This window comes from Apodemus sylvaticus, chromosome 19 (genome assembly GCF_947179515.1).
Source record: "Apodemus sylvaticus chromosome 19, mApoSyl1.1, whole genome shotgun sequence".
Taxonomy (NCBI): Eukaryota; Metazoa; Chordata; class Mammalia; order Rodentia; family Muridae; genus Apodemus; species Apodemus sylvaticus.
The window spans coordinates 59598380-59615185 of NC_067490.1; the positions used below are offsets into that span (position 1 = coordinate 59598380).

Here is a 16806-nt window from a genome sequence, read left to right on the forward strand (position 1 = left end):
TTCATGCAATTGGGTTGGCACAATGTAACTGTATTATAAACTAAATGATTGTTTTAGCACTTAAAGTAAGGATTTCTGGATGTATAAAAACAAAGTATTATAACATTTTTTTCTAAGCAGAACATCTATATTGGTTAAAACTATCCAAGATTACTCATTGCCTAGCATGATTAAAGGAAACATAAGTAACAAGACATGTTTTAAAAAAATATGTAAGATAAAAAGGAAAGATGAATGTACAGGGAATGAGTTATAAGAAAAGCCTTTAATTTGTTAACTAGTTTATATAGCATGTACAAGCATTCACTTTGACATAAAAATGTTCCTAAATAGGTTACCTAATGCCCCCTTTACATCCTTATTCCTCAGGGTATAGATAAATGGGTTCAGTGTAGGAGTTACTACTCCATAAAAGAGAGCCATGAACTTGGGTTGGTCTTTTGTAATAGAGGAGGGAGGCTGAAGATACATGCTAATCGCTGGACCATAGAACAAGAGAACTACAATGAGATGAGAGGAACATGTCCCAAAGGCCTTTTTCCTTCCCTCTGAAGATTTGATTTTAAAGACAGCATGTCCAATACAAGCATAGGAGGCAAGAATTAAACACAGAGGAACAGCTAAAAGAAAAATGCAAGCCACAGAGAGAGCAAGCTCATTAGTCTCTTTTTCACCACAAGCAGTTTTTATCAGAACTGGAATCTCACACACCAAATGATCCAGTTTATTGTGGCTGCATAGAGGCAATTGCAGTGTCACAGTGGCCTCTGAGACAGCATAGGAAATTCCAGTCAGCCACACAGTGGACACTAACAGGAGGCAGGTACGTCGATTCATTATGAGGGTGTAGTGCAGTGGTTTGCAGATGGCCACATATCGGTCAAAGGACATAAGAGCCAGGAGGACACACTCTGTACCGCCCATTATGTGGAAGAAATAAAGCTGAACTACACACCTCATGTAGCTGATGGTCTTTGTGGAGCCCCCAAGGTTGGTTAGCATCTGAGGCACAATGCTTGTGGTATAGCACATGTCCAGAAAGGAGAGGTTGGTGAGGAAGAAATACATGGGGCTGTGGAGACAGGGGTCTAATATGGACACCAGAATGATGGCAATGTTTCCAATCATGGCTGTGGGGTATGTTACCAGAAGAATAATAAAGAGAGGAAGTTCCAGCCAAGGACGGTCTGCAAAACCAAGTAGAACAAACTCTTCTGGGTGACTTTTATTGGTCAATGACATTCTCTGCAATCCGATTCTCCTATAGTAAAGAAGTATCAAGAAAATTAGTGTTATAGGAATAGCAAAGCCTCATGATTCATTGGTTATAACTATAGAAACCAGGGTTGGGATTCCATGTTTGAAATGTCATGTGAGATGGTTAGGAGACACCTCAGTTCATATAGAGCTCAGTGCCAAAGCAAGAAGACCTGGGTTTTAGTCTTTAGAAATCAGGTAAAAATACTGGCAAGGACGCTCATGGATCGGCAGGAATAATATAGTTAAAATAGCCATCTTGCCAAAAGCAATCTACAGATTCAATGCAATACCCATCAAAATCCCAACTCAGTTCTTCACAGAGTTAGAAAAAGCAATTCTAAAATTCATCTCGAATAACAAAAAACCCAGGATAGCTAAAACTATTCTCAACAATAAAAGAAATTCTGGGGGAATCAGTATCCCTGACTTCAAGCAATACTACAGAGCAATAGTGTTAAAAACTGCATGGTATTGGCACTGTGACAGACAAGTGGACCAATGGAATAGAATTGAAGATCCAGAAATGAATCCACACACCTATGGTCACTTGATCTTCGACAAAGCAGCCGAAAACATCCAGTGGAAAAAAGATAGCCTTTTCAACAAATGGTGCTAGTTCAATTGGAGGTCAGCATGCAGAAGAATGCAAATTGATCCATTCTTATCTCCATGTACTAAACTTCACTCCAAGTGGATCAAGGACCTCCATGTAAAACCAGACACAATGAAACTAATAGCAAAGAAACTGGGGAAGACGCTTGATGACATGGGCACAGGGGAAAAGTTCCTGAACAGATCACCATTAGCTTATGCTCTAAGATCAAGAATTGACAAATGGGACCTCCTAAAATTACAAAGTTTCTGTAAGGCAAAGGACACTGTTAAAAGGACAAAACAGCAACCATCAAATTGGGAAAGGATATTCACCAACCCCACATCTGATAGAGGGCTAATATCCAATATAAACAAATAACTCAAGAAGTTAGACCCCGGGGAACCATATAACCCTATTAAAATGGGGCACAGATCTAAACAAAGAATTTTCACCTGAAGAAATTCAGATGGCCGAAAGGCACCTTAAGAAGTGCTCAACATCATTAGTCATTGGGGAAATGCACATCAAAACAACCCTGAGATTTCACCTCACACCAGTCAGAATGGCTAAGGTCAAAAACTCAGGAGACAGCAGGTGTTGGCGAGGATGTGGAGAAAGAGGAACACTCCTCCACTGCTGGTGGGGCTGTAAAATGGTACAACCACTTTGGAAATCAGTCTGGTGGTTCCTCAGAAAACTGGACATGACAGTTCCGGAGGACCCTGCTATACCTCTCCTGGGCATATACCCAAAGGATTCCCCGGCATGCAATAAAGACACATGCTCCATTATGTTCATAGCAGCCTTACTTATAATAGCCAGAAGCTGGAAAGAACCCAGATGCCCCTCAAAGGAGGAATGGATACAGAAAATGTGGTATATTTACACAATGGAATACTACCCAGCAATTAGAAACAATGAATTCACAAAATTTTTAGGCAAATGGTTTGATCTGGAAAATATGATCCTAAGTGAGGTAACCCAGTCACAAAAGAATACACATGGAATGCAATCTCTGATAAGTAGATATTAATTAGTCTAGAAGCCCTGAATACCCAAGGCACAATTTGCATAACAAATGACTCCCATGAAGAAGTATGGAGAGGGTCCTGATCCTGGAAAGGATTGATCTAGCGTTGGAGGGGAATATAAGGACAGAGAAAAAGGAGAGAGGTGATTGGAGAATGGATGGAGAGAGGAAGGTTTATGGGACATATGCGGGGGAGGGGGGGATCCGGGAAAGGGGAAATCATTTGGAATGTAAACAAAGAATATAGAAAATAAAAATATTTTTAAAAAAAGAAAAAGAAAAAGAAAAAAAATATTGGCAAGGGAAACAAAAATCTATAATTTTATAATCTCAGCTCTAGTTAAAATAAAATTGGTTATTTTTCTGGAGCCTGCTGATGAAGTAGTGTAGCTGAGTTGGCAGTCTCCATGTTCTGTTGGAGGTATAGTCTCCAAACATAAAGTAGAAATCAAATGTAGAAAAAATTTGGCACAGACTCTGGATTTTATATGCCTGACACACCCACACAATAGAAACATATATGCATACCCCATTCATGCATACAAATATTCTTCCGTGCACACAAAATAATGTGACAATTGGGGATTTTGCTTCTATATCTGATATAAAATTTGAAAGGAATTTCAAATTATCTGACTGAACATGTAGCATAATGTATAAGAGCTAATTTTAAGAGCTGTCATAAGGCATTACTGAAACATCATAGAAACATTTCCAGGAATCTGTCAGTGAAGTTGGAAGAGCTCTGAAACCTTAGTATGGAAAATTGGCTGGTCCATTTCTATATTCTGGGCCAAAACAGCAAATCTTCTGCATGTGTAATAAATAAATTTGTGTTATATACAAACCTCCTTTATGTACTTGAGTTTGAGCAAGTATTTAGTATACTGTTGACATTTTGTCTTCATATTTGAACAGTTATCAACAGTCCTTTATTTACAAGCCAAATAAGTTAAGCCTCAATTACAGTGTTGTTCTTTTGTGTCATGGATGTGCTTTATCATATAATTATTTAGTAGAAGTTTTGACATTCAATAATTTGTGATAAGTTATTATTAACTCATTCATCTTCTTGATGTATTATTTGTCAACTGAGGTCGATTTTCTCTTTTCCTTTAAAAATTGGGTAAGCAATCAGAGACATATTGATTTCTTTGTTATTCACATTGATATTATAAGTATATTTGACCTCCAAGTATCTTTTGTCAACAGATAGTAATTTAGACATTCACATCCTAGTAATTTTGTATTTTTTGGATGTATGCTAGTACTTCATATTTATAGTCAATGCTGATACAATAAAATGAAGGAACTGAGTCAAACAATGTTTTGAAAGCTATAAAGGTTTATGAATACATTTTATTTATGAGTGTTTTATACAATTTCATCTTTGATATAAAATGAATATCCAAATGTGATATTAAGAAAATATTCCATTGCCCAAATCTGAGCTACTTCTCTAGCCCATCAGCAGTTTCATAGCAGACTATATTCTTGCAGTTAGAAGCAGATTGATTGAAACCTCAGGTCCATCTTATGAGGTTTCAAAAGAGCCACTGAGACTAAGATGTGAATCATGTTTTATGACTACACATTTTTATAGATGCATAAATAAAAAAATAGAAAACAAAAAATTCTATATTCTAGAAAAGTAATAATTATAACAACTTGTTTTTAACCTAATTTTTAAACCTTATCTTTCTAGTTTGATCGTTTTGCTTCCATATAAACCTGTGTACCACATATGTGTCTGGTATCCACAGAGGCTAAAAAATGGCAAAAGATACCCAGAACTGAAATTAATGATGAATATGAGACTCCATGTGAATGCTGAGGATAGAACCCAGTTCCTTTAGAGGAGGAGTCAATACTATTAACTGCTGAGCCATCTATCTAATTCCTCAAACAACTTCTTAATGATTGTGTGTGTGTGATAAGCTCTCTAGCAAACTTTTCTCACCTTTGAAATATTTTAGCACTTCATCCCAAATAAGAGAATCTTATTTCTGTATTTTAAGAAACATAAATTCCTCTTTCTCCCCTTCTCCCAGTTACACAATCACACACACACACACACACACACACACACACACACACACACTCACCATTTACTCCATGTCCACTACTCCTGTGTTTCTCTTCAGAAAAGAACAAGCCTCCTGGTAATATCCATGACAACTGCATAACAAGGTGCAGTAAGACTAGGCACAAGCCCTCATATCAAGGCTAGATAAAGCAACCCAGTAAGGAAGAAAGAGTCCTATAGGGAGGCAAAGAGTCAGAGACACTCCGCTCCCACTCTTAGGACCCCAACCAAAAATGGATGGAGGTAGAAAAAAATCATTCCAAGCAAGACAACCCAGACCCAGAAAGACAAACATGATATGTACTCACTTATAAGTGGATATTAACCGTTAAGTAAAGAATAATAACATTTATAATCCACAGATGCAGAGAAGTCAGCTAAAGAGGAGTGGTCTAAGGGGATGCATGTTATTCCCTGGGAATGGGAAATGGAATAGGTTTTGTAGGAGGATTGGAATGAAAAAAAAAGGAGAGAGGCTTCAATTTTCTTATTCAGTGATGTAACACAATTTCAACTCACAGGAATATATCCAACCAGGATTGTTTAAGATCACTGCTCAAAAATAGGCTGAGTTTCTGTCAACATGCTGTCCATATCTCAACCTACATTTTCATACCAACATATTATATTCATATGATAAGGCACATCATTTTGTTTATATTTACAGTACTCTGGCCTGTGTAGGTTGTAAATCTGCCTTTATTTTTAAACACCCTTCGCTAAAAAAATATTTTTACCATAGACTAAAGCTTTAGATGAACTATATGAACAAGATTAATCCTATTTTAAAGATGTTTTTATACAATCAAATGCCTAAACATTAATATTTCTCTTGGTTAATCAACATCTGAGAAATAAATTGCTTATAGAATCTTAAGTGCTTTTTTTGGTTTCAGTGAGAGAATGAGAAAGAAATGAGTTACAGCTTAAAGTCTAGTTGTTCCTAAAGCCACAGAAATAGATTAGCCAAGGTTTATGAAAGAATTTTTGAAATGAAGCTGTTTTTCCTGTGCACTAATTAGATTCTTTAGCCCACATTTTCCACCTTACTAGGATTGCAAGTCTGTCAATACAGGTGTCTCATCACTTACCTTATTTTGATAAACCCCCTTTATTTGATTAAAAATAGTGATAAGGGAAGATAGTTTAGTTTTTCCTTTTCAGAGGACAGAGAGATTCTAGTATGAAGGTGACAGTTTAAGATTTGCTTCAAAACTCTCAGGTTTTTAGTTCACACAAAGAATCTAAAAGGAGAAAAAGCTCAAGTTAGGAAAATAGTAATAGAGAATATCAAGAAGGCTTTTATGTTATCATGTTTCTTTGCTATTCCCAAGAGTCCCGTGTGCTTTTTTTTCACAGACATCTTATTTACCCTTGTCTTCTGTGACTAGACAAAGTTCCCTGGAAAGAGTTCTCTGAGGATTTGCTTAGTTAGTTACCTGCTGTGCTGAGGATAGAAGACAATCATTGCTGCAATGGGAAGCATTTGAAATAAATTGATTCCATTTCCCAATACACTTGACACCCACTAAAAACACACAGTTAAACATGAGCTTGTTTGAATCATTTATCCTGGGGAATTTAAATGAGAATTGCTTTGTATGTTACCTTCTTCAAAAATATATTAGATTTTAATTATGCATAGGATGAGAAAGAAAGGTAATTAAAACCATGAGAATAAAAAAATAATATGCAATGAATTCATATGCACTATAAATCTACTAATACCAAGAAAAATTCTAAGTGTGTAGTATTTTATCACAATTAAAAGGCAATGGTAAGAAAACAATCTGCTTCCAACTTCATGAATAATAACTACTGATTATTCTTATATCTTTATTAAAATTGATTATTTTATTTACTTACATTTCAAATGTTATTCTGCTTCCTAGTTTCCTATCCACAACCCCACTATCCCTCTCCCAGTCCCTCCAGCCTCTATGAGGGTGCTCCCCTACCCGCCTACCCACTCTTGTCTCAGTGTCCTAGCATTACCCTACCCTGGGTCATTGAGGCTCCACAGGACCAAGGGGCTCCCCTCCTAGTGATGCCAGATAAGGCAGTCCCCTGCTACTTATCCAGCTGGAGCGATGGGTCACTCCATAAGTACTCTTAGGTTGGTAGTTTAATCCCTGGGAGCTCTGGGGGTCTGTTTGTTTGGTACTGTTGCAAACCCTTTGGGCTCCTTTACTTCTTGCCCTACCTCCTCCATAGGGGTCTCCCATACTCAGTCTGGGTCAGTGCCTTCTTAAGCATCATCACAGTAACTTCCTCTTTCAGCAAATGATAGCAAATAAAGAGATGCCAATCATTATGCAGAGAATGAGAAACCTTAGAATATTCAGCTCTAAATGTGATGTCTCCATAAAAATCTCTCTGACTCATAGTTCAGGGAACCCCTTGTGCAATGAGCCTTCATGGGTACAAAGGCCTTTCCTCTCATTGATGTCCGAAGAGGCTATCCTCTGCTACCCATTTGGCTGGAACCATTGGTCTCTCCATGTGTACTCTTTGGTTGGTGGTTAAGTCCCTGGGAGCATTGGGGGTACTGGTTGGTTTATATTGTTGTTGTCCAATGGGGCTGTAAACCCCTTCAGCTCCTCAGATTCTTTCTTTAGCTCCTCCGTTGGGGACGTTGTGCTCAGTTTAATGGTTGGCTGAGAGAATACCCCTCTGTAGTTGTGAGGCACTGGCAGGGCCTCTCAGGAAACAGCTATATCAGGCTCTTGTCAGCAAGCACTTCTTGGCATCGGTAATAGAGTCTGTGTTTGGTATATGGGATGGATCCCCAGGTGGAACAATTTCTGGATGGCCTTTCTTACAGTCTCTGCTCTACACCTTTTCTCTGTATTTCCTCATATGGATATGTTAAGAAGGACCAAAGTATCCACACTTTGCTTTACCTTCTTAAGCTTTATGTGGTCTGTGAATTGTATATTGGGAATTCCAAGCTTTTGGGCTAATATTCACTTATCAGGGAGTGCATACCATGTGTGTTCTTTTGTGATTGGGTTGCCTCACTCGGAATGATATTTTCAAGTTCTATCCATTTGCATATGAATTTCATGAATTCATTGGTTTTTTGTTGTTGTTTTGCTTTTTGATCTTTATTTTCTAACTACTTTGTTTACATTCAAAATGATTTTTTCTACATTCTTTGTTTACATTCAAAATGAGTTCCCCTTTGCCGGTTCTCCCCTCCCCATAAGTCCCATAAGCCCTCTTCCCTTCACCCGTTCCCCAATGAACTCCCTCCCACTTCTCGGTCCTGGTAATCCCCTACATTGCTGCATCAAGCCTTTGCAGGAACAGGGCCCTCTTCTTCCTTCTTCCTGGGAATCATTTGATATGTTAATCGTGTCTTGAGTATTCAGAGCTTCTGGGCTAATATCCACTTATCAGTGACTGCATTCCATGTGTGTTCTTTTTTGATTGGGTCACCTCACTTAGGTTGAGAAGCACCTTAAGAAATATTCAACATCATTAGTCATTAGGGAAATGTAAATCAAAACAACCCTGAGATTTCACCTTACACCAGTCAGAATGGCTAAGATTAAAAACTCAGGAGACAGCAGGTGTTGGTGAGGATGTGGAGAAAGAAGAACACTCCTCCACTGCTGGTGAGATTGCAAGGTGGTACAACCACTCTGGAAATCAGTCTGGCGGTTCCTCAGAAAACTGGGCATGACACTTCCGGAGAACCCTGTTATACCACTCCTGGGCATAAACCCAGAGGATTCCTCGGCATGCAATAAGGACACATGCTCCACTATGTTCATAGCAGCCTTATTTATAATATCCAGAAGCTAGAAAGAACCCAGATGTCCCTCAGTGGAGGGATACAGAAAATGTGGTATATTACACAATGGACTCAGCAATTAAAAACAATGAATTTATGAAATTTTTAGGCAAATGGTTGAAACTGGAAAATATCATCCTAAGTGAGGTGATGCAATCACAAATTCATTGTTTTTAATAGCTGAGTTTACTCTATTGTGTAAAAGTACCATGTTTTCTGTCTCCATTCCTTTGTTGAGGGACATCTGGGTTCTTTCCAGTTTCTGGCTACTATAAATAAGGCTGCTATGAACATAATGGAGTATGTGTCCTTATTACATGTTGAAGCATCTTCTTGGTATATGCCCAGGAGTGGTAAAGCTGTGTCCTCCACTACTTTGTCTAATTTTCTGATATACCACAAACTGCTTTCCAGAGTGATTTTACCAGCTTGCAATCCCACCAGCAATGAAGAAGTGCTCTTTTTCCCCACACCCTCCCCAGCATCTGCTGTCACCTGAGTTTTTGATCTTAGTCATTCTGACTAGTGTGAGGTGGAATCTCCAGGTTGTTTTGATTTGCATTTCCCTAATGACTAAGGGTGTTGAATATTTCTTTAGGTGCTTCTCAGCCATTCGGTATTCCTCAGTTGAGAATTCTTTTTTTTTTTAATTGATATATTTTTTATTTACATTTCAAATGATTTCCCCTTTTCTGGGTCCCCACTCCACGCAAGTCCCATAAGCCCTCTTCCCTCCCCTTGTTCCTCCATCTACTCCTTCCTGCTTCCCTGTTCTGGAATTCCCCTATACTCTTGCACTGAGTCTTTCCAGAACCAGGGGCCACTCCTCCATTCTTTTTGGACATCATTTAATATGTGGATTATGTCTTGGGTACTCAAAATTTCTAGGCTAATATCCACTTATCAGTGAGTGCATACCATGATTGATCTTTTGAGACTGGGTTACCTCACTTAGTATGATGTTCTCCAGCTCCATCCATTTGTCTAAGAATTTCATGAATTCATTGTTTCTAATGGCTGAATAGTACTCCATTGTGTAAATATACCACATTTTTGTATCCATTCCTCCGTTGAAGGACACCTGGGTTCTTTCCAGCTTCTGGCTACTACAAATAGGGCTGCTATGAACAGAGTGGAGTATGTGTCCTTATTGCATGCTGAAGAATCCTCTGGGTATATGTCCAGGAGTAGTATAACAGGGTCCTCAGGAAGTGTCATGCCCAGTTTTCTGAGGAACCGCCAGACTGATTTCTAAAGTGGTTGCACCATCTTGCAATCCCACCAGCAGTGGAGGAATGTTCCTCTTTCTCCACATCCTCACCAGAACCTGCTGTCTCCTGAGTTTTTGACCTTAGCCATTCTAACTGGTGTGAGGTGAAATCTCAGGGTTGTTTTGATTTGTATTCCTAATGATTAATGATGTTGAACATTTCTTAAGGTGTTTCTCAGCCCTCCGAAGTTCTTCATGTGAAAATTCTTTGTTTAGATTTGTACCCCACTTTTTAATAGGGTTATTTGGTTCTCTGGGTTCTACCTTCTTGAGTTATTTGTATATATTAGATATTAGACCTCTGTCGGGTTTAGGGATGGTGAAGATCCTTTCCCAATCTGTTGGTTGACGTTTTGTCCTTTTGACAGTGTCCTTTGCCTTACAGAAACTTTGTAGTTTTATGAGGTCCCATTTGTCAATTCTTGATCTTAGAGCGTAAGCTATTGGTGTTCTATTCAGGAACTTTTCCCCTGTGCCCAGGTCCTCAAGTGTCTTCCCCAGTTTCTTTTCTATTAGTTTCAGTGTGTCAGGTTTAATGTGGAGGTCCTTGATCCATTTGAAGTTGAGCATAATACAAGGAGATAAGAATCGATCGATTCGCATTCTTCTGCATGCTGACCTCCAATTGAACCAGCACCATTTGTTGAAAAGACTATCTTTTTTCCTCTGGATGCTTTCAGCTCCTTTGTCGAAGATCAAGTGTCCATAGGTGTGTTGATTCATTTCTGGGTCTTCAATCCTATTCCATTGATCCGCTTGCCTGACATTGTACCAGTACCATGCAGTTTTTATCACTATTGCTCTGTAGTAAAGTTTAAAGTCTGGGATACTGAATCCCCCTGAAGTTCTTTTACTGTTGAGAATAGTTTTAGCTATCCTGGGTTTTTTGTTATTCCAGATGAATTTGAGAATTGCTCTTTCTAGCTCTATGAAGAACTGGGTTGGTATTTTTAAGGGGATAGCATTGAATCTGTAGATTGCCTTTGGCAAGATGGCCATTTTAACTATATTAATCTTGCCAATCCACGAGCATGGAAGATTTTTCCATTTTCTGAGATCTTCTTCGATTTCCTTCTTCGGAGATCTGAAGTTCTTGTCATATAGGCTTTTTACTTGTTTGGTTAGTGTCACCCCAAGACACTTTATGCTGTTTGTAGCCATTGTGAAAGGAGTCATTTCCCTAATTTCTTTCTCAATCTGCTTGTCCTTTGAGTATATAAAGGCTACTGATTTGCTTGCATTGATTTTGTAGCCAGCCACTTTGCTGAAGTTGTTTATCAGCTGTAGGAGTTCTCTAGTAGAGTTTTTAGGGTCACTTAAGTATACTATCATATCATTTGCAAATAGTGATAGTTTGACTTCTTCCCTTCCAATTTGTATCCCTTTGACTTCCTTATGTTGTCAAATTGCTCTAGCTAGGACTTCAAGAACTATATTGAAAAGATATGGAGAGAGGGGTCAGCCTTGTCTAGTCCTGATTTTAGTGGGATTGCTTCAAGTTTCTCTCCATTTAGTTTGATGTTAGCTACCGCTTTGCTGTATATTGCTTTTACTATGTTTAGATATGGGCCTTGAATTCATGTCCTTTCCAAGACTTTTAGCATGAAAGGATGCTGAATTTTGTCAAATGCTTTTTCAGCATCTAATGAAATGATTATGTGGTTTTTTCTTTGAGTTTGTTTATGTAGTGGATAGCATTTATGGATTTCCTTATATTGAACCATCTCTGCATCCCTGGGATGAAGCCTACTTGATCATGGTAGATGATCATTTTTATGTGTTCTTGGATTCGGTGGGCAAGAATTTTATTGAGTATTTTTGCATCGATATTCATAAGGGAAATTGGCCTGAAATTCTCTTTCTTAGTTGGATCTTTGTGTGGTTTTGGTATCAGCCTAATAGTGGCTTTGAAGAAGGAGTTGGGTAGTGTTCCTTTTGTTTCTATTTGGTGGAAAAGTTTGAAGAATATTGGTGTTAAGTCTTCTTTGAAGGTATGATAGAATTCTGCACTGAAACCACCTGGTCCTGTGCTTTTTTTGGTCAGATGCCTATCTATGACCCCTTCTATTTCTTTAAGGGTTATGGGTCTGTTTAGATGTCCTATTTGATTTTGGTTTAATTTTGGTAATTGATATCTGTCTAAGAAAATGTCCATCTCCTCCAGATTCTGCAGTTGTATTGAGTACAGGCTTTTGTAGTAGGATCTGGTGATTTTTTGAATTTCCTCGGTTTCTCTTGTAATATTTCCGTTTTCATTCCTAATTTTGTTAATTTGGATACTTTCTCTGTGCCCTTTGTTAGTCTGGCTAAGGGTTTATCTATCTTGTTGATTTTTTTCAAAGAACCAGCTTTTGGTTTTGTTGATTTTTTGTATGGTTCTCTTGGTTTCTACTTGATTGATTTCAGCCCTGAGTTTGATGATTTCCTGTCTTCCTCTCCTCCTGGGTGAATTAGATTCTTTTTGTTCCAGGGCTTCCAGTTGTTCTGTTAATCTTCTAGTGTATGCTCTCTTGAATTTCTTTTTGGAAGCACTCAAAGCTATGAGTTTTCCTCTTAGCACTGTTTTCATTGTGTCCCATAGGTTTGTGTATGTTGTGCCTTCATTTTCATTAAATTCTAAGAAATCTTTGATTCTTTATTTCTTCCTTGACCAAGGTATCGTTGAATAGAGTATTGTTCAGTTTCCATGTGTATGTGGACTTTCTGTTGTTTTTATTGTTATCAAAGACGACTTTTACTCCATAATGATCTGATAGGAGGCATGGGATTATTTCAGTCTTCTTATATTGTTGAGGTCTGTCTTGTGACCAACTATATGATCAATTTTGGAGAAGGTACCATGAGGTGCTGAGAAAAAGGTATATTCTTTTGCTTTGGGATGAAAAGTTCTATATATATCTGTTAACTCCAATTAGTCCAAAGCTTCAATTAGTTTCCCTGTCTTCCTCTTTAGTTTCTGTTTTCCTGGTCGGTCCATTGGTGAGAGTGGAGTGTTGAAGTCACCCACAATTATTGTGTTAGGTGCAATGTGTACTTTGAGCTTTAGTAAAGTTTCTTTTATGAATGAGGGCACCCTTGTATTTGGGGCATAGATGTTCAGGATTGAGAGTTCTTCTTGTTGGATTTTTCCTTTGACCAGCACGAAGTGACCTTCCATGTCTCTTTTGATGACATTAGGTTGAAAGTCAATTTTATCTGATATTAGAATGGCTACTCTGGCTTGTTTCCTGGGACCATTTGCTTGTAGAATTGTCTTCCAGCCTTTTACTTTAAGGTAGTTTTTGTCTTTGACACTGAGGTGTGTTTCCTATATGCAGCAAAATGTAGGGTCCTGTTTACGTAACCAGTGTGTTAGTCTATGTCTTTTTACTGGGGAATTGAGTCCATTGATGTTAAGAGATATTAAGGAGTAGTGGTTATTGCTTCCTATCATTTTTTATTTTAATTTTATATGTGTGTAGTTATTTTCTTTGGGTTTGACGAAAGAAGCTTAATATCCTGCTTTTTCCAGGGTATAGTTTCCCTTGTTGTAATGGTGTTTTCCCCCTATTATCCTTTGTAGGGCTGGGTTTGTGGATAGATATTGGGTAAACTTGGTTTTGTCATGGGATATCTTGGTTTCTCCATCTATAGTAATTGAGAGTTTTGCTGGGTATAGTAGTTTTGGCTGGCATTTGTGTTCTCTTAGAGTCTGCATGAGCTCCGCCCAGGATCTTCTAGCTTTCATGGTCTCTGGTGAGAAATCTGGTGTAATTCTGATAGGTCTTCCTTTATATGTTACTTGCACTTTTTCTCTTACTGCCCTAAGTATTCTTTCTTTGTTTAGTACATTTGAGGTTTTGATTATTATGTGACGGGAGGTATTTCTGTTCTGGTCCAGTCTGTTTGGAGTTCTGTAGGCTTCTTGTATATTCATGCGCATCTCTCTCTTTAGGTTAGGGAAGTTTTCTTCCATAATTTTGTTGAAGATATTTGCTGGCTCTTTAAGTTGCAAATCTTCATTCTCATCTATACCTATAATCCTTAAATTTGGCTTTCTCATTGTGTCCTGGATTTCCTGGATCTTTTGTGTTACAAGCTTTTTGCATTTTGCATTTTCTTTAACTGTTGAGTCCATGGTTTCTATGGTATCTTCGGCATCTGAGATTCTTTCTTCTATCTCTTGTATTCTGTTGTTGATATTTGCATCTATGGTCCCTGATTTCTTCCCAAGGTTTTCTATCTCCAAAGTTGTCTCCCGTTGTGCTTTCTTAGTTGTTTCTAATTCTGTTTTTAGATCCTGGAAGTTTTTGCTCAGTTCCATCATTTGCTTGTTTGTGTTTTCCTCTAATTCTTTAAGGGATTTTTGTGTTTCCTCTTTCATGACTTCTGCCTGTTGATCAAAGTTCTGTATTTCTTTAAGTGATTTTTGCATTTCCTCTTTATTGGCTTTTGTATTTTCCTGAATTTCTTTCAATGATTTTTGTGTTTCCCTTGTAAGGGCTTCTAATTTTTGATCCATTTTCTCCTGAATTTCTTTAAGTATGTCCTTCATGTGTTCCTGTACCAGCATCATGACCAGTGATTTTAAATCCAAAGCTTGTTTTTCTGGTGTGTTGTGGGTATCCAGGACTTGCTATTGTTGGAGAATTGGGTTCAGATGCTGCCATAGTGCCTTGGTTTCTGTTAGTAATGTTCCTACATTTGCCTTTAGCCATCTAGTTCTCCCAGGTGTTAGATGGTCTTATTGTCACTGGCTGGCGCTTCAACCTACTGTGGATCTTTAAGGTTATTTCTGCAACACTGAATGACTATTGTTTCCTCTGGCACAGATTACTGATATGCTGCCTTCCTCTTTTATGCCTTTGGAGCCCTGCTCAGTCTTGCCTCAAGCAATGTTATACTTAGGTTGTCAAGGTCAACCAGGTGTTCTCTGTCTGCTCTATTATGGAGAAAAGATGGTGTGGTGGGGGTCACTCCCTCTGTTGATTCTCACCTAGGACACAGGTCCCGCGACAGACCTGCTTGCAGATGAATCGCCTATGTGCTCAGTTCCTGAGTGCAGACAGACCCCTGGAGATTTGCACCCCCAGAGATCTAAAGCTTAGGGTGATCCAGTACCTAGTGACGGTTTTCTGTCCAGGCAGGCAGCAAATATGGCCACAGGGAAACTCTTCCTCTGCTGCTCTCTAGGCAGACCACAGGCCCCACGCCCGGCGGGCTGACAGACAAATCGCCTATGTGCTCAGTTCCTGAGTGCAGGCAGACCCTTGGCAGTTTGCACCACCAGAGATCTAAAGCTCAGGGTGATATAGTACCTAGTGATCCTTTTCTGTCCTGGCAAGCAGAGAATATGGCCGCAGGGCTTCTCTCCTTCTGCAGCTCTCTGGGCAGGACACAGGCCTCACTCCCGGCGGGCTGGCAGACAAACCGCCTATGTGCTCAGTTCCTGAGTGCAGGCAGACCCTTGGCAGTTTGCACCACCAGAGATCTAAAGCTCAGGGTGATATAGTACCTAGTGATCCTTTTCTGTCCTGGCAGGCAGCGAATATGGCCGCGGGGCTTCCCTCTGAGAATTCTTTGTTTATCTCTGTACCCCATTTTTTAATAGGGTTATTTGGTTCTCTGGAGTCTAAGTTCTTGAGTTTTTTTTTTTTTTTTTTTTTTTTTTTTTTTTTTTTTATATTGGATATTAGCCCTCTATTGGATGAAGGATTGGTAAAGATCTTTTCCCAATCTGTTCGTTGCTGTTTTGTCCTATTGACAGAGACCTTTGCTTTACAGAAGCTTTGCAATTTTGTGAGGTCCCATTTGTCAGTTCTTGCTCTTAGAGCATAAGCTATTGATGTTCTATTCAGGAATTTTCCTCCTGTGCCCATGTGCTCAAGGGTCTTCGCCACTTTTCCATTGGTTTTAGAGTATCTGGTTTTATGTGGAGGTCCTTGATCCACTTGGACTTGAGCTTTGTACAAGGGCATAAAAATGGATCGATTTGCATTCTTCTACATGCTAACTGCCAGTAGAATCAGTACCATTTGTTGAAAATTATGTCTTTTTTCCACTGGATGATTTTAGCTCCTTTGTCAAAGATCACGTGTCCATAGATGTGTGGGTTCATTTCTGGGTCTTCAACTGTACCAATACCATGCAGTTTTTATCATGATTGCTCTATATTACAGCTTGAGGTCAGGGATGGTGATTCCCCAGAAATTCTTTTTTTGTTGAGAATAGTTTTCACTATCCTGAGTTTTTTGTCATTCCAAATGAATTTAGAAATTGTTCTTTCTAGCTCTATGAAGAATTGATTTGGAATTTGGGTAGGGATTTCATTGAATCTGTAGATTTCTTTTGTCAAGATGACCAGTTAAACCAGCCAATCTATGAGCATGGGAGATCTTTCCATCTTCTGAGATCTTCTTTGATTTCTTTCTTAAGAGACTTGAAGTTCTTGTCAAACAGATCTTTCACTTGTTTAGTTAGAGTTACACCAAGGTATTTTATATTATTTGTGACTATTGTGAAGGGTGTTGTTTCTCTAATTTCTTTCTCAGTGTGTTTTTCCTTTGAGTAGAGGAAGGCTACTGATTTGTTTGAGTTAATTTTATATCCAGCCACTTTGCTGAAGTTGTTTATCATGTTTTGGAATTCTCTGGTGGAATTTTGGGGGTCACATTATTATATTATGGTATCTGCACATAATGATATTCTTACTTCTTCCTTTCCAATTTTTATCCCTTTGACCTCCTTTTGTTGTCTAATTGCTCTAGCTAGGACTTTGAGTACTATA

At 38.6% G+C, this 16806-nt stretch overlaps 1 protein-coding gene across 1 annotated transcript; it reads right to left on the reverse strand.

Annotated features, from left to right (window-relative positions):
- Positions 1-303: 303 nt before the first annotated feature.
- LOC127669371 (olfactory receptor 2B11-like) lies at positions 304-1242 on the reverse strand. The gene has a single exon (XM_052163179.1). The coding sequence runs from the start codon at positions 1240-1242 to the stop codon at positions 304-306; it is 939 nt and encodes a 312-aa protein (XP_052019139.1).
- Between the last annotated feature and the right edge of the window lie 15564 nt (positions 1243-16806).

Excerpts from the sequence above, each read along its gene's own strand:
- LOC127669371 (XM_052163179.1), bottom strand. The coding sequence starts at position 1,242 with ATGTCATTGACCAATAAAAGTCACCCAGAAGAGTTTGTTCTACTTGGT.